Source organism: Macrosteles quadrilineatus, unplaced genomic scaffold, assembly GCF_028750875.1.
Source record: "Macrosteles quadrilineatus isolate MER2022 unplaced genomic scaffold, UCM_ALF_1.0 Scaffold_4__1_contigs__length_99947679, whole genome shotgun sequence".
Taxonomy (NCBI): Eukaryota; Metazoa; Arthropoda; class Insecta; order Hemiptera; family Cicadellidae; genus Macrosteles; species Macrosteles quadrilineatus.
In genome coordinates, this window is record NW_026542597.1 from 36,304,324 (window position 1) to 36,328,505 (window position 24,182).

Consider the following 24,182-nt stretch of genomic DNA (forward strand, 5'->3'; position numbering starts at 1 on the left):
GCTAATTTAAGTAATGATTAAGGAGTGAGCTTCTTATAAATAAATAGTAAAAGCTAATATATATTAGGATACTATATGTATATGACAAGAAAAATTAATTACCTGTATATTTAGGGAATATTCTACAAATCACAATGGGGCGACGTGTATCACAAACTGGAAACACTTAAACTTAAAATACAACAGGGAAATATAATTAAAACTCTGGAAATTACAAAATGTGACAGGATAAAATTGCTTGACACAAAGCAGTACGCAATACGAATGAAGCGTGTCTAGTTTGCGCGACAAACAACAATCTTGAACACAATGCAGAAACAATAATAGGTTAACTTACCTCCTACATAGATAAAATAATCCATTAACAAAAAGCCGTAACACCGCTAAGCGTAATCAGTGACGCTAGAAAAAGTAAAGCAATAACAGTTAATCACATGTCGGTCCCCCGCGAGAACGAGTAGGCCTAGTTATTTATAGGCGCACACATGCGAACACTCACATCTGTTGTCGTTCCGTGAGAATCATCTCTCGGAAGATTGAAACGTCTCTGTGCAAACATTTAGAATTTCTGTAAACACTATATAAGTGTTAACAGAGTAAACTACAGATCATTTGACTCTTAGCTACCGTCAGGAAAACATGTCTGCAAGAAATTCAGCTCCTATTCAAGACCCCAAAATATCTTCAACATCGAATATCTCAAATAATAATATTCAAGAACAAAACACTCAAGAACAAAACACTCAAGAACAAAACGCAGTAGACGTAACTATGTCACCGATACAGAACTCACAAGTATCTAGTACCTCGTACTTTCTCCGCCCAGAGTTCGAAGATTATATGAGACAGCTAGTTGATGGATAGTTAAATGGAACAATACATATTTTTACAATCCAGTACATGGTATATTTGAAACATTAAAGCTGAACATAAAAAAAAAACACATTCAGACAACCTTGACCTAATAACAATACCAACCAATCCACAACATACATCGCCAGAGTCGCTCCATAATTCACGCTGCTCCACAATCACAAAATACTTACCAATTACCTAATTATGACGTCACGGGATTACCCCCGTGTTTTATACTACTTATACGGATACAATTCAACAAAGTTGTTTCATCAGTATGAGGTAGTTATATAAATGTCTGAATGAAAACCGATACAAGCTGAAATTAGATCAACTCTACACCACTAATATTTTCCAGCTCGATAGAGGATCAAACAGACCATATAAATGGTTCATCATGTTCAAACGATATTTTTGGACCTAACTTTTTTTTACCAAAAACAAAAACTAGTTTGTTATTTTTTTATCATCAAGAGGTTATGTTTCTATAACAAACTAGAGTTTAACCATTTTCACTTAATAAGTCTTTGAATCAGTGTCATAATATAACTCATAATGGATCATTCTAAGAATATACTTTCATTCTATCATCTACTTACTGCTACAGTTTTCTAAAAGCTTATTTCAGCTGTCCAAGCCTCATAAATCATTACGCAGCCAACATATACTTTCAAACGTAGACACTACTATACTTCCTTACGATGTTTAACTCAGCACAACGTTTTGAGTCGATTCAAGTCAACATTTACCTGCTCATAGCCAACATTCATATCTTGTTGCAGCTGTTTTTGTCTTGCCTAACGAATCTTCAAGCAGCCAACATTCTGTCAGACGTAGACAAGACTAGACTCTTCAGCAACATAACTGAGATCTACAACTCAAACCGCAACTTCTGGAGCAACCATTTGCTGCCGATGTTGAGTGCCAGTCGGGAGTCGAGACAAGTGCTCAACGCACAGTTGATGCTCAAAGGGTTCCTCCATGTAAGTTCTATTTAATCCAAATATAAGATTAACGTGGCCGAAGTAGATTTACAGAATGTGGTTGTGGCGAGGCAAATTGAGACTTTATATCTGGTTTGTGTGACCGATGGGTAGTGAGTGACTAAGTGCTTCGGCGTCAAGGTCACCTGGCGTCAACCTTATCTGAATAATGACGTCACTGACTGGCCGGCACGAGTGTAGAGTGGAAGGGGAACACCATCTTGACGTCATAGCACCTTGGAAATTCGGTCCATGTTGACGGTGTTTATTTATCTGCCATTCGCTAGTCCATGTGGCTCATGGATTCCATAGTAGTGACGGACAACCACAAACATTTTACTTTTTCAACAGGTTTATTTAGCAATTAAAATATAGTGTGACTATAAAAGGTGAGTTTGGGGAAATAGTTAATTATTGTTAACGAAATCAAAGATATTTTTTTAAATGGAAACTTATACATATTAAAAACACATTCTGGAATAATATTGTATATAAACTATTATAAAAGTCTACGTTTAACTAGGAAAAACTTGCTTGAACTAAGTGCGTCAATATTGCAGTAATAATGCCGCAGTGGGATATCAGGGAGGTGTAATAGCATTAAAATGGCTTGAGAACCGCCTGCAACCGCGAGGCAGTAATATACCAGCCTTTCATAAGCCTACATTACACCTTCCACTTAGTATGCTCCAACGAATTGCAGAAACGTACCACCTCTTATTGTTGAAACGCTCTCAAACCTCACAACAAAAAGCAATTCAGTTGTGGGCACACAAAGTATAATATGGTTGTATGTATAAGACAAGGTTGCACGTATATAAATGTAATGTTAACATTATAAGATAAAATAATCTCATTAAAGCTTTAAGATAAATTAAAAACACCTTAAAACGACGGTTAATCTTTTTAGACACGTTATACCGGTTCATGCTATGTTAAAACCACCATTTTAAAAAGGAAGATGAAGAAAATGTATTTTTTTAGTTGAGAGGATTGACATTTTAAAAAGAAGCAAAAGGGAGAAGGCAAAGTATCTCACCTTACCTAAAAATGAATACTTATTAATATTCAGTGATTATACTTACCTCAATACTAAATATATTTTTTTAGTTTTGATTTTTTGGAAATTAAACCAATAGTATCTTTCCTGAACTAAACAACATTTAACTTTACAAAAAGAAACGTACACTATGTACAATACAGTATGTAATGTTAAGCTCTGATAGTTGCCTATTAAATAACGCAATTTAGAATTAGAAGCCGCATCATTCTTTACGTTGGTCCTAATATTAATTTAAGCACGTGGTTTTACTAAGGCAAATAACATTACATACACCGATTGAATTGAGACTGTGAGCAACCAAATAACACGAATAATACAATGTAGTTCTTTGCATGAATACGGCCAACCATTTGATATTATTTTGTAGCCTAACCATAAAAAGTTATGATATCCATTCTATATTTTGGTTATGTCTGCTACATTCAAAACATTATATAATATGAATAAGAAATAATGTTGCCTCACTGCAATTTATTTTCTAAGGAATTCCAAACGGTATGATGTTAGACATAATAATGTAGAAAAACATGTTTTCTGAAACTATAAAAGTTAAATGAATGCAGAAATGATCCACTTATAGTACGGCTCACGAGAGTCTGCAGTTGAGGGAGGAGCCTATTTACCACGTGACTTCAAAGGAGCCAATGAGGATAGTGTGGTGTTGCCAAATATAATAATACCAGCTGATTCGAAAAAAACTTTTAGTACATTTTAATTAGTGTCGAAAAGTAGTAAACGGGCGATGTCGCAACGTCGCGCTAGTCAAGGCTTGGTATTGGCTGTCGCCAACTGCAGATTCTCGTGGCCTCTAGTATCAATATTGCACGTCTTATCAATATTTTAAGTGTTTAACCAAATTGTAAATGTTTCAGTTTGAAGAAATATTTAGACCCTATACCAAGTACTGCGCCGAGCAGTCGCAATGCCAGCAATACTGTAGAGAAAAGCACAGTGATAGTGAACTGTTCACGGCTTACCTTGTGGTGAGTACGATGTGGTATTTTGATTTTATTGTAACTAGCTGTTACCCACGGGCTCCAACCCGTTTTACTACATTAGTATTAATAAAACTATTGATTGGTTAAGTTAAGATGAAATAAACAAAACAGAATACAGTAATGGTAATACAAACAAATAATAACAGCTGAGGTATTTTTAACATCAGGTAAATAGAACGTTCCCTTTGGAAAGCAATTACGACCTTATAGGACAATTTATGAAATAATGGATAATTTTGCGCAAGGTTTCTCGTCATGACGAACATTTTAAGTATATGGTTTATGGGGGTGTGACTTGTAGTTTTCTCAAAAGTGCATGGGTACTTTTGGCTTTATATATAGATTATATACGTTTGTATTGCACACGGGCTTTCAAACAAAAGTTAATACAACCAGATTATTCCTACTGCAGTACAAGATATTCTTCGATTTTAGAAATTAAAATTAAAATTACCTTTATTGTTTTATTGTTGTCAGTCTTGGATGTTGATATGTTACTAGATGTTTTTTTTTGCAGGAATATCTTAAGAATGAATACCTTTATCTTTCGTTTGCATGCCTAAGAACAAAAAGTACTCCACGATTGTAATTTTGTGAACAGTTTAAGAGTGGAATTTTGATAACAAGAATTAGTATGCAAAACAGCTGATTTTTCAACATTTTGCTTTGCTCTCTTATCTGACAATTTTGTTTTGTACAGTGAAAACTGCAATGTACAGGGTGTGTTTTAAATGAGTTCCCCCCCTACTTTTTTCTACATTTCTTAAGATATCAACTCCGGACTACGTCAGACCATTGTAGAGTAGTAAGTACTTCATTTTGACTGGGTATAAATTTTTGGCCGCCATCTTGGATCCGCCATATTGGATACAAAGTTTTTTTTTCAAATGTAAAGGTAGGGTTGTGACCCATCGTTTTAAACTAGACTTTTATGCTGAATACGATGCTGCAATTCGTTTTTAAAAATCTTGATCCATTCCTAAGTTATGAGAACTTTTTATAACATTATTTTTAGCCCATTTTAACATTGTGCATTTAAAAACTAAGAACATAATCGCAAAATAGTGCTAGATAAATATAATTATACACCACATAATATACATAAATCTTTTTCTAGCACTATTTTGCGATTATGTTCTTAGTTTCTAAATGCACAATGTTAAAATGGGCTAAAAATAATGTTATAAAAAGTTCTCATAACTTTAATATGGATCAAGATTTTAAAAAACGAATTGCAGCATCGTATTCAGCATAAAAATGTAGTTCAAAACAATGGGTCACAACCTTACCTTTACATTTAAAAAAAAAACTTTGTATCCAATATGGCGGATCCAAGATGGCGGTCAAAAATTTATACCCAGTCAAAATGAAGTACTTACTACTCTTTAATGATCTGACGTGGTCCGGAATTGATATCTTAAGAAATGTAGAAAAAAGTAGGGGGGGAACTCATTTAAAACTCACCCTGTATAAACTTTCCTCTTCATTTTTACAATACTTATAGTTAAAATTTTACTTTTCATTAATTTTACTCACTCCGCATGACAACTGGACAAAACTAACAAATTTTTTTTTAAATGCATTTCAGTTATTTAACGATATTAAACAAGAAAATTGGCTGTACACATTAAACTACTCCTTACGTGTAAAATGCTATAAACGTACTATACAGAGAAAATTATCAAAGTTATGATAATAAAATTAATTATCAAAGATGTAAATGGAAGAAAGCAAATGGAGTTTTCTTCGTCCACCGAATTTGAGGTTAGCTTTGTTATTTTTTATCCTGTTGCCACAATAATGCAGTTCAGTCAAATAAATCTTTACCTCAAAGCTATACATTTGTTGAGGACATGAATATTATTTGAATATTATTTCACATGCCAATAGCTGTATACAAAAGATAATGTGCTACTCGGGTCCAAAGTGTCTTTCTATTAATTTTATAAAATGTTGGCACTTACTCGAGTGTCAACAACTTCTCTCATTTGTAAAAGTGCAACTTTGCAAACTAGTTGTACAGATTGTTATTTTGTTATAATAACTCTCAAAGTGAGTGAGATTTAAGATTAAAATTGTCATGAATTACTGTAAATAATGTTTTAATTTTACCAACTAAATTGATTCTTTTCTCAGTATATGTAATTATGTAAAAAAAAATACTTACATCATAAAAAATATGTTTTCGTCGATGCAATATTTTTATAATAAGTCACAGCAAATTTAATTAAAATTGTTTGTATACTAATCTTTTCAAAAGCTAAATGCGTTAATACTTACGTAAGCAGGAAGTATAAGTTTACCTTTAGCTTACAAACGCTGAGGTTGAAAGATAATAAATTTACAAGTTAGTGCTTCCTGCCTTTTAACTGACCATTTAATTAAACACAACCCGTGAATAACGTACAGTTTACTGCGTCTCTTTGGTTCAAATGGTACGCTTTCTACATGTGATATTTCACTGTTTATTACCCTCTGTACAAATACGATTAGACTTTTGCATGTGCACTGCTCGGAGTTGTTAGTTGTCTTATGCTTGTGTATTCCTTTTTATATTAGGGCAAGCAAAACGGGTGAATATTGAATGTTCATATGTTTGTGTGTCTGTGACTCACAGGTGACATTAAATATTCCATTTTCACAGGAAATATGTGTTCTCTTATGTTTCAAAATGGTGGGTCTTCTGAAAATCTACGTTTCTACCTCGAGTTTGCAAACCATATTTGGTGCAATTTTAAACAAATTTTCAATTTTCTAATGCGATGAGCAATAATAACCACAAAACAAATAGATTTTCTAAACTATATTCCGCAAGTAGAAAAGTTTGCACTACTTAAATTTTATAAATCCGTTCTAGATCCCCAGCTCCCTGCATATAAGTTTCAATGGCCAAAAAGGTGTATTGCATAATAATTGATTTGACTGAAACGTGAACAAATTTATATTACCTCTTTTGAAACAACTGTTTCATTCTGATAACTAGACACATTGGTAAGTTATTAAACGCCCTAAATTTAGTTTTGTTTAGTAGTGTAATGTTACGCAATCAACTAGTTTAGTTGGTAAATGGTAAATAGATTTATTATATATTGGTAGTATAAAAAAATAGAAAAATAGGGCTACTATATATAAATAAAGATTAAACATTAATAAACTTAGTACCCAAGTAAAATTATTTATTAAAATATTTACTGACTATAGTTTCGGCTCTAAGGCCATTTTCAAAGTAAACAAAATTCAAAATAAGATATGTAAATAAATAAATAACATATGAACTACAAAAATAACAAATCAAATATTTTAAATACAATGATTCCAAAATTGAATAATCCAATTTATGAAACAATAGCAAAATTGAGAAAATATTAATGAAAATAAGTACAACACATCATATAGTATATAAATTAATCAATGAAGACAAAATTATGTTACAAGTTAGAAAAGTTTTATAAAATCATATGTTATTTATTTATTTACATATCTTATTTTGAATTTTGTTTACTTTGAAAATGGCCTTAGAGCCGAAACTATAGTCAGTAAATATTTTAATAAATAATTTTACTTGGGTACTAAGTTTATTAATGTTTAATCTTTATTGGTAGTATAATATTGATTATGGAAAATGCATAAACTTCATATAAATTTAAATATGTCAATAAATAATTCATATTTTACATGTTATTGTATAATCAACTTAAGAACCTATATTATGAATAATATAGGTTCTAGAAAGTATATAGACTTGTAGTAGATTCTAGTTATTAGTAATAATTATTGTTTGTATCAGCTTTAAGCAATTTGTTTTTATATTCATACTTGTGAAAAGTACAAGTAAACTAATGGTTACAACAACTATCCCTACTTGGTGGGGGATTTGGGGGAAAAGGAGCTGGGTTAGGCTCCTGCCTATCCCAATCTTAGCCCTGTTAGTAGTGCCTATTGCACCAGGACGCTCAAATATTCACTACTTATACATTTGAATATTGACTATTGTATTGTCCTTGTACCTGCAGTGGTGTGAGACTCAGAAGGACTGCAATAGACTACGACTGATGGACATCCTAGTCAAGCCTATGCAGAGGATTACCAAGTACTCACTACTGTTGAAGGCTATCCAGAAACACACGGAGGCTGAGGACCTTAGACTCTCCCTTGACCAGATGGTAATTACTTTGTATTACTTTAGCTTTTAGCGGAGGATGATATCTAATACAGAAAAAGGTTCTTCTGATACTATTATATACAGCTAAACCTACTTTATGCCTAGGAAAGATATTATCACATAGCTAAATTCTATTGGTGTTTGACGGGATTTGAACCAGGGCACCTGGTTAGTTCTCCGTTATAATCACTAGACCGACTACACACACACACACATCTCGAAATATGCATTGTAAAGGTGCAAATGAAGTGTCCTTGTTTGACCAATTAAAATGTATCGGAGTTGAGTTACCTTCATATGCTGCATCATTGAAATTGTGTGTTGTGTTTTTAACTATTTAGGTATTTTTGAGTGTTTAATTACTGCAATTTCTTTATTGATAGACACCATACAACTACTGGTGTCTGTGTGTTTTTAAGCAAAGCCCTAGGTTGGTTGGAACTAAAATTGCCAATAATCACAAATAGGGAAATTTTACTATTAAAACCCTACATCCTATAAATGAACAGTTTTTGCTTATTTATTGGTGAATGTGAAATAGAACTTACGCCAATAACATCCTTCATGTTTTGCGAATTATTATCCAAATTGACTGCGCTATACATGTCCGTGTGCTTAATTTGGTTCAATTTTCAGGTTTAAAAAATGTTTTTTTTAGAGTATCAAACTTAATAAAACTAGTTCATAGGTACATCTAAAATAATTTACTTACTCCTAGTTTGACAAATTAAAAAGTTTTCCGTAATAATATGAGACATATATCTTTATGTTGTATATATCTCTAGGACATTTTTTTACGTATTTATGAGGGATAATAATGTTAAGTTAGAACAAGTAGCACCCCTATATATGGTTAATTAATAAATACTTCATGAAAACCAACACTTTTTCTTAGACAAGATAATACTTCTGTCTCCCCTGACAGCTTATATCGTTGTGCTGCAGTCTGGGGAAACATCCAATTTATCTCGAGTTTTCCTGTTTTATAAAAAAAGTGTCACAAATGGCAATTGTTCAGACTGGTAACTCTAGTTTCTCTCTTTTATTATTTCCAAGAAATATCTTTTGAAAGAGTATCTTTTATTGATGTAGTTTACAGTTTAATGAGGTTTTCACATAAGCTTAAAGTTATTTTTTAGTTTAATAATATTAATTTTGCATAAAGCTAAAATATAAACCTTATAGTTATGCTATGCAATCTATTATGTTTTATATTTTCCTTTTAAAATTATTTTCTAAAATCGAATGATAATATGCTAAAATTAGAGTAACGGTATTGTATTTGATTTTAGGACGTCTATTCCTACTTTTGTTTAGAAACCAATAAAAATTAACAATTAACTTAAAAAGGAAAAGTTAACTATACAAGAACATAGTATGATTAATTATTCTTGTAAAATTTACCAACTGCAGTACAAAAAAATCCATGTAAAGATGTTTATGGTATTTAAATTAGACAGCCTCGCCAAATCACCTAAGTAGAATTCTTTCCTGGGCAAAAATGCTTGAAATACAAATATATGTATAAATGAATTTATGAATTAATTTCATTTATCCTTAAATTACAAAATATTCATTTGAATTTAACAATTCTAATGGAACACGATTTAAGGTTTTATGTTAGATATTTACTTTAGTTTAGTCATTATTTTAAAATTTACTGTACTTAAATGCCCTTATGATTACTTTGTGTTTTGTGCTTAATTTTTACAACTTACTTTGCAGATAAGAGGGGTGGATCAGTTTGTAAATAGTGTAAATACAACCCTTCGGCAGAAACAGGATCTAGAGAAGCTTCGAGCAGTTATATCCAGGATCGAAGCTTACGATGTTGTTGTAAGTAAAACCTTTGTTTTTTTGTAAACTGAAGACTTGTATTTATATGGACCAGCTCAAGCTGTCAGTGGATCTTTTTAAGTACGTCCATTTTTTTTACCGGGGACAGCTTTGACATATAGATGCAATGACTAGTTCCGTAAATAGTTTAAGGCTTAACCTAATATCCCTAGAGTCAAATAAACTATATTATTTAGTTTTTCATGTTTACGTTAGTGTTGCCATACCGTAGCAAAAACGGCCGCTTTAACAATAATTTGAAAAAACATTTTAATCAAATGTAATTTTTCTAATGCTTCTTGTAAGATACTGGGGTTAACATAAATTGTAAATCCATTGATTATACTGGAGAACAACTGTTCCCAACTGTTAAGAAATGAATTGGAACTGTTCAAATATACAATTAATTGTAGCGTCAAATAGTTGTTTAAATAAAGTGCATCTCAAAGATTCTTATGATATCCTCATCATTTCGTGATATTAATTTGTTGCTTGCTTATTAAAACATTTTCCCAAAATTTCTTGTCTATTACATTCTTGTAATCTTATTGTCTCCTTGATTATACTCTCCTGATTCCCTCTAGATTCTCATCAAAGCCTGTGTTATATAAAACAGAAGCTCCAAGTTTATGTCTATTATATTATTATTTTCTATCATTATTTTCATAAGCGATTTGATACTATCAAAGAGCATGCCCAGCATTTATTGTTGGTTATACCCTCACAACTCTTTTCGGTGCTTTACATAAACTTTCTAGTTGTATAAATTACAAGCGCCCTTTCCTTTTGTGCTTTTTGACAATGAATTAGCCAAACGTATGTCCTGATGTCCTGTATCCCGCAGGAGTCCAAGGACGAGGACCTGGAGAGGTTGGTTCGCAGCTACAACGACCTTGACCTCACCTGCCCTATGCCTGGATGTTGTAACTCTCAAAGAAGACAACTGCTGCTGGAAGGTGACCTCAAGATAAAAGATAACCAGACGTCCAAGGTAATTATAGTTTATTTGATGTACCATGATCCAGTTCAAATCTCAAAACTAAACCTTTCTGCTCATCAGTTATAGCTGCCCATACTCTTCCTTAGGTTAAAAAATAAAAGAAAAAATCACCTTTTCAATGTAACATTTGGAACGTAAAACTTAATTCCCCTTCAACTACATTAAGCAAAAGCGTTTAACATACAACTGAATATCCCAGTTATTAATGTTTCAAGTGATATATAAAAAATATTTTTTATTACCTACCAATACACCCCTTTTATTGTTTTTATTGTCAAGTTTAAAAGAAAATATCCTCATTAAGTGTGTTGACACTCTTAGGTATTGTTTTTCATAATTGTTATAAAATGCCGCACTAATAAGTAATACGAGAGATATTTCATCATTTAATCTCAAACTTAAGATATATTTTAGTTAGATACAGTTTAGATTTTACCGTGTACAAAATAGATCCAAAGCGTCGAATAAAATACCCGATAAATAAACATAGAATATGGACAGGCGTTTTCACTTATTAGCTAAGTATTTTTAGGTTAACTAGTAACCATTCTTGTAGAACTTGAATTTCGTTAGCTCGAGTGGTTTTATGTTACGTTTGTAAATTATAGAATTGATGGAAGATTAAAATTCATACTACGAGACTTAATGAAATCTTACGAATCTCTTTTGTGTTGAACAGTATCCGCGTCAACTAATTGCAAGAGAAATATACCATAGTACCACATATATTTCCAATTTCTGTAATATTTTTTTACATTTTAACTGCTCTTAAGCTGTGAGTCCTTTTTATCCTCAAAAGTAAGGAAGAATATTTATGTTCAACATAGGCGATGAGAAAAGTCACAACTAAAAACAAATCGGAAATATAACGAATATAGAACACAATTCAAGAACATCACCCAGGCGTTAGTACCACTACCCTTCTTGCATTAACTGATACTGTGCACTTCTCCATTTATAACTAATCATGAGAATGCACCCTTTCCACACTGTATTTCCCATATAGAGCAGGTTTTTGTCTCTCGGTTTGCACACAGATGGACGTGCACTGCTTCTTGTTCACGGACCTGCTGCTCGTGTGCAAGGCGACCACCCGGAGGTCAGAGGGTAGGTTCCGCGTCCTGAGGCAGCCTTACCTGGTGGAGAGGTTGGTGGTCCAGGAACTACCCAGGGACTCCGCCACGTTGGCTGTCGTATACCTATCAGAGTACAGGGTGCCTTGCGGGGCGTTCCTGCTGACTTCGCCGGACCCGAAGATGCTCAAGGTAGTATGGTACTTTCTTTTGATTTATGTAAGATAATTCCGATCTTAAAGCAATGTGTTGTACTATATTGCCGTAGGCAGATTATGGTGAAGACATAGTTTGGAAAGATATTTATTACCATAGAAAACTTAAAAATAGTCATTACATATCCAAACATAACTTGTTGTGTTTGATGTATCAACAAAACATCATATTATAATTACGTCTTATTTGGCATAAAATACATGTTTATTTAAAAACCGTGTTGAAAGTATTTAAAACTCTTCATCGTATAGCCACTAAAATACTTGGTAAGGATCAAGTTAAATATTTATGTAACTTTTACCAAATGAATACTTTTTATGGTAACAACAAGTAACTGCGTGTTCTCATGTTATTGGCTATTTAGGATTTAACACAGACAAATATTAGGTACATACCTTTACGTCGACAGTTCAAATGTTGTAGTGACTCACGACATGTTTCGCCTACTCAGGCATCGTCTGGTGATTTCCTAACAAGAATGTTTCGTCTATGATAGAGTCGTCAAGAAACATTAAAATAAATTCACAAACATATATATCGCACGAAACACATTTAACATTTAAAGTAGTAATTTAACCGGTCGCGGTACGGGGGCAGACTCCTCCATATAGAACTTGCAAATATTGAATCCATTACTGATCACAATTATTAACCCAAATTTCACAGAACTGGTCGACTCAAATAAAGAAGGCCCAGGATCTTTACGCACGAGCCAAGCAGGCGACGACAGCGACTCATTCCATTCTGGCGCTGAGTCGACAACCCAGCAGCTTCTACGAGGAGGAAGGCTCCTGGCAGGAAGATGTTGGGGAGAAGGACGTCGACAGTCACTCGGTGGCTTCCCTAGGGCTGTTCCCTCTCAGGAGTCCTAAGGGTTCCACCAGGTGTAGCAGTCTTAACCACTCACACAGGTGAGATTTTACCATTAAACATACTCCTTTAGCAGATGTGTCATCGTTATGGATCACCTGAAGACAATTGTTAGTTCCATCGGTGCCACTCCGGTTGTGTTTTTGTTTACAGTTTGTTTATTGTTATTTCAGTTATTAAAAACCTCTTTCAGCCAAATAAAACTGTCTATCCTATTACTTGCCCTAGTTATAAAACCTTACAGTAAATCACAAATCATAAAATTAACCTTAAAATAATAGAAATAAATTTTTGTCGACACGAGCGATCAGTGTCACTAACATATATAAGACATGAAAACAAGCATCAGGTTTTTCAGTAGGAACAGAAGTCTACTTGTTAAGTCTATGATATTACTCTTCCTGGAGTCTAGGAGGAGGTGTACTAGAAAAGTTTATAACATTAAAACACGCAATACTTCTCACAATTTTTGTTACACAAAATGTTGTTCTAATACTTAATACTGAAAACTTGTTTAACAGCAGCCTACAAACAAGTGTAAACAATATTCAGTATGTTGTCCAGTGGCTCGGTGGAGATGGAGAACTCGTCTATAAGCGCTGGAAGTGTGAGTCAGTCGAGAGGAGTGAGTGTTGAGAACGAAGTCAGAGGCTCAAGTCAGAGTTCAGACGAAGGAGTTCCTGTTATCACGGAGAGGGGGTATCACTCCAGCAGTCCTAGGGGAGACAGGTACGTTGGTACAATATTTTAGGGATTCCCCGTATTATGATTGGCTCACAGCAACTATGTTCTTTTTTTAATAAAGAATTGGAGACAGCTGTTTTATATGGACGGGATTATTCAGTATACAATTGTCAATGGCAATAGCCTACACATACTGTACAAACTCTGTGTAACCTGGATCTCGTTAAAATCTACCTGCTTTTATGCATAGTCTGCAAGATGATCTCGTCGAAATTTCCTGTATAATATAACAACAACTAATCATTAGAGTAACCAGGATCTTGGTAACAGAGTTACGTTTAGAGTTAAGGCTTGTTAACTGTCGAGTGGGTCTCAACTTACCGCATAATTGAATCTAGCCATTGGGGACCACCGTGGCGCCATTGTGATGCTAAATTGCTGTCGATATTTTGGCGCTGCTAGCGTGGGATTGCATTGGGTAGTTCATAAATGTTTGGCTTTTTTCGATCATTTTTACTTTGTTTATCTGGATGTTAAAACTGTTTTAAGTGGGGTGCTATTAAAGTATAAAACAAACCAAGGTCCTTATTAGATCTTAGTAAGATTCAAACCTGTAAATATATTGCAAAAAATATTAAAGCTTTTGTAAAAAACTTTTACTTTTTTACTGAAGTTGAACAAAGTTATTTTTTTTTAATTAAGAACACACAAAGAGACTTTGAAATAAACCCATCATAGTCACGATGACTGCGTATGTTTACTCAATGTATAGATTAAATGGTAAACAACATTTACCGAAAAATAAATACCAACATAAAAATATTATTATTTATATTTACACTGAATTGTTAAATCCACTCAAAACGCGGAGCGAATAATCCATATCTGTTTTTCGTCTGTGTGAATGGGAAATAGCAATGTTAACCAAATACTCGGCAAAATATTATACATGCATTTGATTGAATTTTCCTCCGGTTGATGGGTTATTAACTTCTTGTTTAACCTTTAATTAATAATTACGATACGAAATTATCTATAAGAATTTGAGACCATGTTGGGTAGCGGACATTTAAAAAATGCTGAATTATTATACTGTATTTGTACTGTATATAAAACATTTTAACGTGAAGTAGTAGTTCAATTATTTTGGTATAACCGATCAAACAACCTTGAATGAAAAACGGGCAAACGAGGAGGAGGTTGTAAAACATTAATTTTAATAACCCACTTTTGTTTAAAAGTCTTTAGTTGGCCGACCTAAGTAATATAAGATTGCAAATTAGAGCTTTCTTATGCAAGTTTATGAGTTCTTTTAGTATGTGGAACTAAGAACGAAAATAAAATTTTGTTACAGATGCTAATGTTCTCACTATATTTAACTACGTCTCATATACAACAAAATATACATATAACTAAATATAAATATCAATAAAATAAATATACCAGTACAGAATATATATCTTTGCAACCAGATTTAAGAAGATTGCCTACGCGACTGCAAACAACCAATTTTGTTTCGTCAATTGTTTTGTAAAGTTTCTCAAAAGTATAGATCGGGTCAATAAGAATGGCGTGTAGGAAATGTTTCGAAGAAAGTCAATAATAAGAGTCACACAACAAAATACTGGTTGTATTAAATTTATACAATAGCAATTAACTTTTGAAATAATAATACGTATGAAACAATAAAACTAACGGTTGTGAGGGAGGGGTTTACCACTTGCCACTCAAATTTACACTTAACCTACGCAATTTGTAACTGAATAGAATTAATCTTTGTTTTCATTATTTTAGGGGTTGAAAAATCATTGACAAATCTATATTTGTTTCAGACGCAAGTGCACCAGCCCCAATACACTCAGTATCCAAGTGCCAGTTTTCTCTTGTCTTGGCCAGTCTCTGCCGGATCTCAACCAAGTGGCTGCCTCCACCTCCTCCGGTACCACCCTGTTGGTACCTCCTCGTGGCACCCCGCTACGTGGCACCTCCTACCCTCCTCCCAGCCCACCCCTACGTCGCGCCCCGGCCCTCACGTTATCTCGCAACCCTCCCCTGCTCAAGACCAGACACATCGCGTCCACAGGCAGCTCCGTCCTTCCGTCTGCTCCTAGCTGCGAACTGGATATTCCGGTCATACAAGGTATGTGTCTTGGTGGATTTTGATATTAACATTCATTGAATATACCAGAGTAAGCCTTGTACAGGATATATTAATGGATTAGTTGAAGAAGATGTTGTCAATCTTCTTTGTCTAATCTTTCTGTTCTCATCTTTGACGAATGTGCACACTTTTCAATCAAGATTGTAAAAGAAAACTTTTTGTGGGCTATAGAATCGCTTATGTCACATCATCTATAGTAGTACAAAAATTAAGGGAGAAAGTAAAAATTTAGACACGCGATATGATTTGCAAAATGAACAAAGTTATTTTTGAACCCCCTTTAATTGGTTAATCATATCAGGTCTACTAAGATAGTTAGGTTAATGTTATGTTCCTTCTTACTTCAAAAATGTTGTATCATCTTGAATAGTCTTGTTGATTTTAAATATGGGTAATCTTAGGTATCAGGTTTTGACCACAATGAACATATGATTGCGCCAATTTGTTGGAGCAGGCGTTTGTCATACAATTAAATTATTAAGTAATTTAAACTAAAACATTATTTTTTCAGCTGGAGAAGTTGACTGTGGGACCGATGTTGGGGAAGGAACTAGCGGTCAACATCAACAGCACAGACAGGCGCTGATAAAGAGACTGACGAGGACTGATAAGAGATATCACACGGCGGGTGTCATAGAGGAGATCAAGGTAATGTCATATAACGTTGTTCAATCTCCGGTTGATTTAAAATCAACTGTGACTACGGAAACAGAGAGTTCAGAAACTAAAAAGAATCTAAACTAATCTTTTTTCATAGTAAAATAACGAAATAATGCTATCAACTAAGAAGGTTTTACATATTTATTTTTAACGTTTCAAATCAAAACAAATATGAGATAGTATATTTACCATCCATTCAGAGGTTACCGCCCGAAAATTACCTCCAATAGACTTTAGTGCTTTCGTCCAGTAAATGAAATTTGGTGTTCCTTTTCGGCTTTTAGAGTTTACTCCGAGAGATTCTAATATTATCTTCCGCCAACAGAGACAGGACACCCGTGACTCCAGCATTCACAAGCGGCTCTCCTGGAACTGTGGAGGAGCCAGTAACGACGCCGCCCACCTCCACAGGCCCATGGTGACGTCATCGCTGGGTCTGTCCACAGACAGTGTCCGTAGCTCCTCCGGCGTCTCTTCCACTGGCGAGAGCGTCGCCAGCGGCCTCAACGTGGCCGAGAGTGATGGTAAGAGGAGGTTACTATCTGAGGGGTTCTTTAGCTAATAGGAAATAACAATTTGATACAAAAAGGTATTTTTTAAATAATATTTCAATGCACTGCCGCATAATATTGGTGTGGATTCCTTTGAAAACGCAGAATATACGAGGAGAATAATTGAAAGTTTAAGAATTTATTGTTATATTAATTTGGTTATAAAAAAGAGCTTGCACACAATTACCCTCCACTCGAACTGGATAAAACATTGCTTTAAACAGTCTATGGCTTACCAATAAGAATAATACATCGTGGGAGCATTAGCCTATGCACTTATGAAACCCTTAAACTTAAAATATACGACTCCATGAAAGAAAAAACTATTTATCTGTACAAGATTAGTAGTTTATTTAACGCAAAATTCAATTTTGGCTCGTTCCAGTGTTTCAGATTTTTCCATGCAGTTTGAAAGTTTATCAAAGGTATTTTTTATTAGTTTGTGAACCATGATCATACCTTAATTTTGCGCTAGATACAAGTTTGATATTTACAAAAATAATTGTATGTACGAACTGATAAGTTTTCCTAATGTTTCAGTCAACATGAGGGAGCTAAGGGAGATGTACCATGAGCAGTGCTCTTGCACAACCCCGCCTGCCTCGCCTATGTCCGAACAGCTGGTAAAACAACAACAGCTTAGTATTAATATTTTATGGGATTTCAAAATAACATAATAACGACAGTATTTAACTTGAAATGTTTTAGAACTAAATGCAAAAACCTATTATCAGGCTCTATTTGAGTAGAAAGTATCTGTATGACCCAAAACAAGCTCTATGTGTGTTGGCTTTACATACAACTAAAATGTTATTGTTTACTAAAATTAATAAGTGGTTGCTTCGGGTGTAGAGTAAAATGTGAAAATACATCTTTCTTAGGAATTATGATACAGCCATAATTTTCTACAATATTTGTATTTTAATTGCTTAAGGTGAAAAATAATGTTTTAATAATCATTTAAAAGACATGATTTGAGTTGAATAAATATCACAAACAATAAAAGATCTAATGGCATACTGTCGAAGATGTGTGCACCGCATTTTAAGGTAGTGTTTCATTTGTACCATCAAGTTCTCATAGAGAAACGGTAGGTTACTTTATACAGGTTTAGTTTTAGTTACTATAAACTATATTTTTATTTGAAATATTTTTAATTTTTGGTATAATATATAATATTTCCATTACAATACATTACAGATCCAAGATTACCACGTGAATAAACTAATAATTTATTAAATGAACGTTCCTGCTATGTATAGTATATGTATATTAACTAATGCCCTGTATAAAAAATGCACAGAATAATCTTTAGCATCGCGTTAGTTTGGTTGTTATAATTTCCAGATAATTGTTTTATGGGTTTGTATTTTCACAGACGCCTGGGGCAAGTTCACTCTCGAGCTCTAGAAGTCAGCTCGCAGAAATCATTCTAAATGACCCTTCATTGGAATCCTCGTAAGTAAAACAAATAAAAGTCTTAATATTTATTTCCTTGATTGACAACTTTGTACAAAACGTTTAACAAATTATCCATAACTAGTTTGTAAGATTTCATTATTTCGATCACATTTTACTTCTAAATCAATTAAACATCATAAAAATACAAATTTATTTAGATGTACTTGGTCTGCTCTTTTTGTGTTTAGTTTATTACACTCCAGGCTTTTTGTGTGTCAAATGTTGGGAGGGGTATTAATAACAAAGTCTTATTTTTTACAAAAACGAAGTACATAAACAATGCAATTATGTATGATAATATACATCTTTTGTATATTTACCGTCTTGTGAGTAACAGTATAAGCGTAAATATATGTTTTAAGTGTTATAAGACGTATTTACTTTCCGTAAAAACGAAGGTACCAAACGAAAAAAATATCGTTTGCAGGTGCTTTCTTTTATAAAATTTTAATATACCATGTTATATATATACTGTTATTATGTTTTTTTTTAGTGACGTCTGAGATTCAAGGACAGTTGGTAACTCCTGGATCCAGCTGGTTTACTATGGACCAAGGTTTACCAACTTACTTCAACCGTTTGGAGATCAACTTGTTCTCATGTGCTCGGACTTAAAGCGGTATATACTTATCATTGGACGAGAGTTTTCTACAAGTTTTGTGAATTGCAAAGACAAACTATTCAGAACTGAAAAAGCCAGGTAGATTTCACCAAAGCTCTTAGACATAATGGGATGTATACAAGAAGCAATGTTATATTAGTGTAAATAGTAAATACAGGTATTGGTTTTTATATTAGCTGTGGCTTAAATACTAAAATATGTTCGTATTTTATGTCACTGTGTTTGCAAAATGTTAAAACGTACTAAAATTGTTTTTTGGTCCAATTAAGCCTGTTCAGTAGTAGTAATGTATTTTGTAATATTTACAGTATCGTTGGACTTGTATCTCAAGCATTTTCTTGCCCATTAATTTTCGTATACCTTTGTGCCTAACTGATGTTTAATATTTTGTAGTATTTCTTCTCTTTAGTGTTATTTGTCTAGACTTTTAAATCTTTAGTATTCCTACTGTTACATATTACGGTTACTAAGGGTGACCTTAGCTTGGATAATAATGTAGAACTATTACAAACAGGCCATGAAACCCCAGACTAGACTACTTATAAGTGTCCGTAAATGATATAATTGTAGCGCATTCTATGTATTTGTAATGTTTTAATTTTTTTCGTTTTAAAGGTTTTTACCCAAAAAGCGTAGAATTCTACTCATATAATTACATATTGTTAATAGATCTCAATGTATATATCAATATAGCTTTGTAAATAACATTGGACCAATTCCCAAATTGAAATGCAACTATTGGTAAATATATCATGCATTATATTGATTCAGGGAGTGTTAAATAATGTCCTTAGTCGTTGAAAGGACATATTGTACATTTTTTTTAACTACCTATCATACTACTTTACCTACTAAACTGACCATTTGTTATAATACGTCTGCTTAAAATATATTTTCTATAAATAAATATGTTGCTACTTCTAATGTTACCATGTGTTAAAACTTCTTCTGTTATTTATAACGCAATCACATTAATCTTTTGTTCTGTAAACACTTGTTTGACCACAAATTATATTACTTTTCGGATGTATACTTTTATACACATTTATTGTACACCTTTTACTTTAATTACTAATCACATCTCCAAACATTACCTATAATTGAGCCACAACTAGTTATGATCTTTCTTGTACAGTTACCATTTCTTTTGTGACTTTTTTTGTTAACATGTACAGTGACAATGTTCCCAACCAATTTATACTTCTCGTATTATATAAATTTCAACTTATTTTTAAACTAAGTTGTGCCATTTTTACTATAAATTACTGTTTAAGTTGATGTATTTTTTTTACAGACAGTTTTTATAACTTTGGTTATTAATATACAACGTCTATTTAATACTTAGACTATAAGAGTACTCCAAAGCTTATTTAATACTCTTTCCAGATTTTAAATAAAGTAAATCATTCTTTTACTCTGTTAACTATTTTCAACTTGATCTTTTTGATGCCATCGTATTCCTGTACTGAAATGGCCTAATTAGATTTTAATCATTTGGACCAATGATAATAATTTACATATAATTGTATCATGTATTGTATAAATAGATATTTTGCTACGTAAAATGACGGGAGAAAATGTATTGCAATATTCTATGTTATCACAATAGCGTATTTTATATAAAGCAATACTAATAGAGTAGAACTTTGCTTCCTTCCATTAGGGAAATTGTTTCCTCAGCTGTCTATAAATTTTAACCTGTAAAAAAAATTAAATGTTTTAATAGGCTATATTGCTAAATTAACATCAAGCTAGAAACATTTTTTGATTTTAAAATGGTTTAAGTGCAGACTGTTTTTATTAAACTGTATAATCCATGATATTAGCCTCGCAACACATTTTTTGGACACACAGATAATTATATTGTTTTAAAACTAAACCGGTTTTACTATATTATTTTGGATTTACTCAGCTTTTTAAGACCATAGTTACCGATAACAAATAATTTTCCGAATTCTCATTAGTTGGTCAAAAGTATCTAGCTTGTAGTTTAGTCAAACGGTCTCCTAAATTTAGACATTTCCGAGTATTAAAAAACTACGAGGTTTGATAAAAAAAGTAATTTTATCATAGTTTGGTTTGAGTGTAGCGACCAAAATAAAGTCTTACATTCCACCATAGATAAAACATAGCCCCTTTGTAGATTTCCCATCCTTATGGAACAGCTGAAGCCAATTGTATTGTTAGTTCTGTCCGGTTTATCTGTAGATGTCGTGTTTTGTTTACCACTTGTTTCTTGTCATTTCAGTAGTTTAAAACCTCGTTTAACCAAATAAAACTATCTAATCATAAACAACATCTTGTCCACTGGCTACATGTTAAAACAGAGTGACACAATTAATGATAAACTAACTCTAAAATAATAGAAACAAATTGAAAACTAAACATTACATCTACAGAAAACCGGACAGAACTAACGATAAAATTTGCTTCAGCTGTTCCATAAGGATGGCAAATCTACTAAGGGCCTATGTTATATCTATGATTCCACGAAGCCTTCCGTTTACCAAATTTATTTGTTGTTACCAGCTGTTGTAATGTGTTTTTGTAAATAATTTGTTTACTGGATTCGTGTGAATTCAAAAATTAAAAAGTTAAAATTAGTTTGGAGGTTTTGGAAATAAGCAACTGTAATTTATGTTATTTTGAGAAAAAACTGTAGTTTTAAAAGTTAAGTTATATGAAGCTTACAAAATTTTAGGCATCTCCTGTTTTGTAATATACATTTTTGTAAAACAAATTTTTAACATAAAGTAAACACAGTTCGAGTGCATAGAACTATGATGTAATAAACAGATGGATTATTTGTTTTTGTTTATTATTTTAACAATTTTATGAGTTGAACACAACAAAAAATAAATTATAAATTAGTAAAAATGTAATATCACTCATTTATACAAAACATAACTAAGGCGACATATTAATTAATTGTTTGAATACATCTTTCACTGGTTAGATAGTTTACATTTTAATTAAAAATTAAAAGTAGTGTCAGGTTTTTTGAGCTTCTTGATATTTGAATTCACAAGACCCAAGTGATCGAAGGGGGACAACGTCTTATAATATATACATATATATAGCTTACTGTAGAACAGTTGACTATTGTATATAAGTAGACTCGATTCGCAGAATATAATAATGACTATTATATTTTGTATCAAAGATTAGGTTTGCACAGTAAAGCAAATGTAATATAGCAGTGTCGAAAGTAGGATCGAAGTGACTTGATATGTAAATTTAAAATATGGACAAATAAAAGGCCTTCAAAGTGTAAGGGTATTTTTATTGCAGCCTTAAAGCTCCGTTTGGTAATATTTTAATAGGATGAATATTTACGTATATAATCAACCTCAGGCTAACCTAAGCCACCTAACAAAGCCCTTTCAAACTAAGGTAATTTGGGTTGTTAAAACATGTTTAGCGAATTTCCCTATAGGGAAGTGGCTATTACCGTAGGTGGCACGGTAAGACCTAGACCCGGGACCGATTTACTTTTTCATTTTGATGTCCCCAGAGGCCAAAAACACCATTCGTTCAAATTTTTATATATGTATATATATATATATATATATATACGTCCGTGAACGCGATAACTTGAGTAATTTTTGTCCGATTTTGATGAAATTTGGTTTAAAGGTGTAAAGCGGGATAAACTTGAATGAGTTCGCGAACTAGCACGATCGGACCATGGGAACGGGGTTTTACGGGGGGTTTTATGGGGTAAAAATTGGTTTTTCTCACTTTTGACCCTCAAAACACAAAATTTCCCGATTTCTCTTTAGACATTTTTAAAGAGCTTAAAAAAACAAATAATTTAGTATATAAAAGTATTTTTGTTCAATTATTAGTAACGGAGAAAATTAAACAAATTGTAAATTTAAAATTCCCATGTTATTCTTATGGAGAATATTGTCAAATGTTGTAGTTTGCTTGTTTATGGATATATTTTGATCAAACTTGGCAAATTTATTTATTTTGTACTAAGCTATCAATATTTTACTCAAAAACACACTTTATTAGTTTCCTTGTAGCAGCAAACCTAGGTACTCGTTAAACCTAATGTTATTAAAATATATTTAACTGAAAATCAATTCAGACAAATGGAAATTCGCTTAGTCGGCAGGTTTGCTGCGGCGGGGGTATTTGATTACGGTATCCTTCTCAGGTCGAAGGTGTTTTGGACTGGTTTAATGTATGTAATGTTAATGAAACCATAGATAAAACCTGGGATTCAACATACTAACATGAAACGAAGCAATTACAACGTCCCTGATGGCGCTGAGATACAATCCCCAAAGCCAGTATAATGACAGGGCCATGAACAAACCAAACCCAGGGTTCAAGGGCCAATGGTGGGAAAGGGGACAGAATGTATCAAATTGAGGATCTTACGCCAAGAACAGGAAGACAAAAATTCTTTGGAATTACTCCAAGGGATCTTACGCCAAGAACAGCAAGACAAAAATTTTTTTGGAAATCCTCCAAGGGATCTTACACCAAGAAAAGAAAGACTAACATTTTAGCATTTGAAAAATTGGTTTTTCTAATTTTATACCCTAAAAAAAACTTAAAAATTTCCAAATTTTCCTTAACTGTTAAAAAGATTATTAAATAAACGGTTACCTGTTCAATATCCTTTGATTTCGTTAGATGACAACCGGTTTCAAAATGATGGTCACATCATCACGTCAATCCTCGTAGAACGTACGATTCGTTGAATACACTTAAAATGTATACCAAACACATTGTCACTCATTAAATTTACAAAGTATTTACAGTTATTTTCCCAAACTGAAACAGAAACCTTCATGATGCATTCCATGCGAAACCATGAGAATAAACTCTGATCCAGTTATAGAAAAAATTCAAAAAGTTGTAAATTTAAAATTCTTATATGTGATTCTTATGTAGACAAAGTAAACTGCTGTGTAGTATTCGCTTGTTTAAGAATATATTTAATAAAAATTAGAAAATTTATTTATTTTAT

At 32.8% G+C, this 24,182-nt stretch overlaps 1 protein-coding gene across 2 annotated transcripts in view; it reads left to right on the forward strand.

Annotated features, from left to right (window-relative positions):
• Positions 1 to 22,469, forward strand: part of LOC128991506 (pleckstrin homology domain-containing family G member 5-like) — a 263,086-nt gene extending 240,617 nt beyond the window's left edge. For both annotated transcript variants that reach the window (XM_054414443.1, XM_054414444.1), the window contains 14 exons: positions 1,638 to 1,838; positions 3,774 to 3,884; positions 7,913 to 8,062; positions 9,787 to 9,897; positions 10,742 to 10,888; positions 11,935 to 12,162; positions 12,853 to 13,097; positions 13,621 to 13,785; positions 15,573 to 15,880; positions 16,413 to 16,549; positions 16,887 to 17,085; positions 17,653 to 17,735; positions 18,491 to 18,570; positions 19,067 to 22,469. In XM_054414443.1, the coding sequence (XP_054270418.1) occupies positions 1,638 to 1,838; positions 3,774 to 3,884; positions 7,913 to 8,062; positions 9,787 to 9,897; positions 10,742 to 10,888; positions 11,935 to 12,162; positions 12,853 to 13,097; positions 13,621 to 13,785; positions 15,573 to 15,880; positions 16,413 to 16,549; positions 16,887 to 17,085; positions 17,653 to 17,735; positions 18,491 to 18,570; positions 19,067 to 19,076 (2,175 nt within the window). In that variant the 3' untranslated portion in view covers positions 19,077 to 22,469. The remainder of the gene's footprint in view (positions 1 to 1,637; positions 1,839 to 3,773; positions 3,885 to 7,912; positions 8,063 to 9,786; positions 9,898 to 10,741; positions 10,889 to 11,934; positions 12,163 to 12,852; positions 13,098 to 13,620; positions 13,786 to 15,572; positions 15,881 to 16,412; positions 16,550 to 16,886; positions 17,086 to 17,652; positions 17,736 to 18,490; positions 18,571 to 19,066) is intronic.
• Positions 22,470 to 24,182: the final 1,713 nt, after the last annotated feature.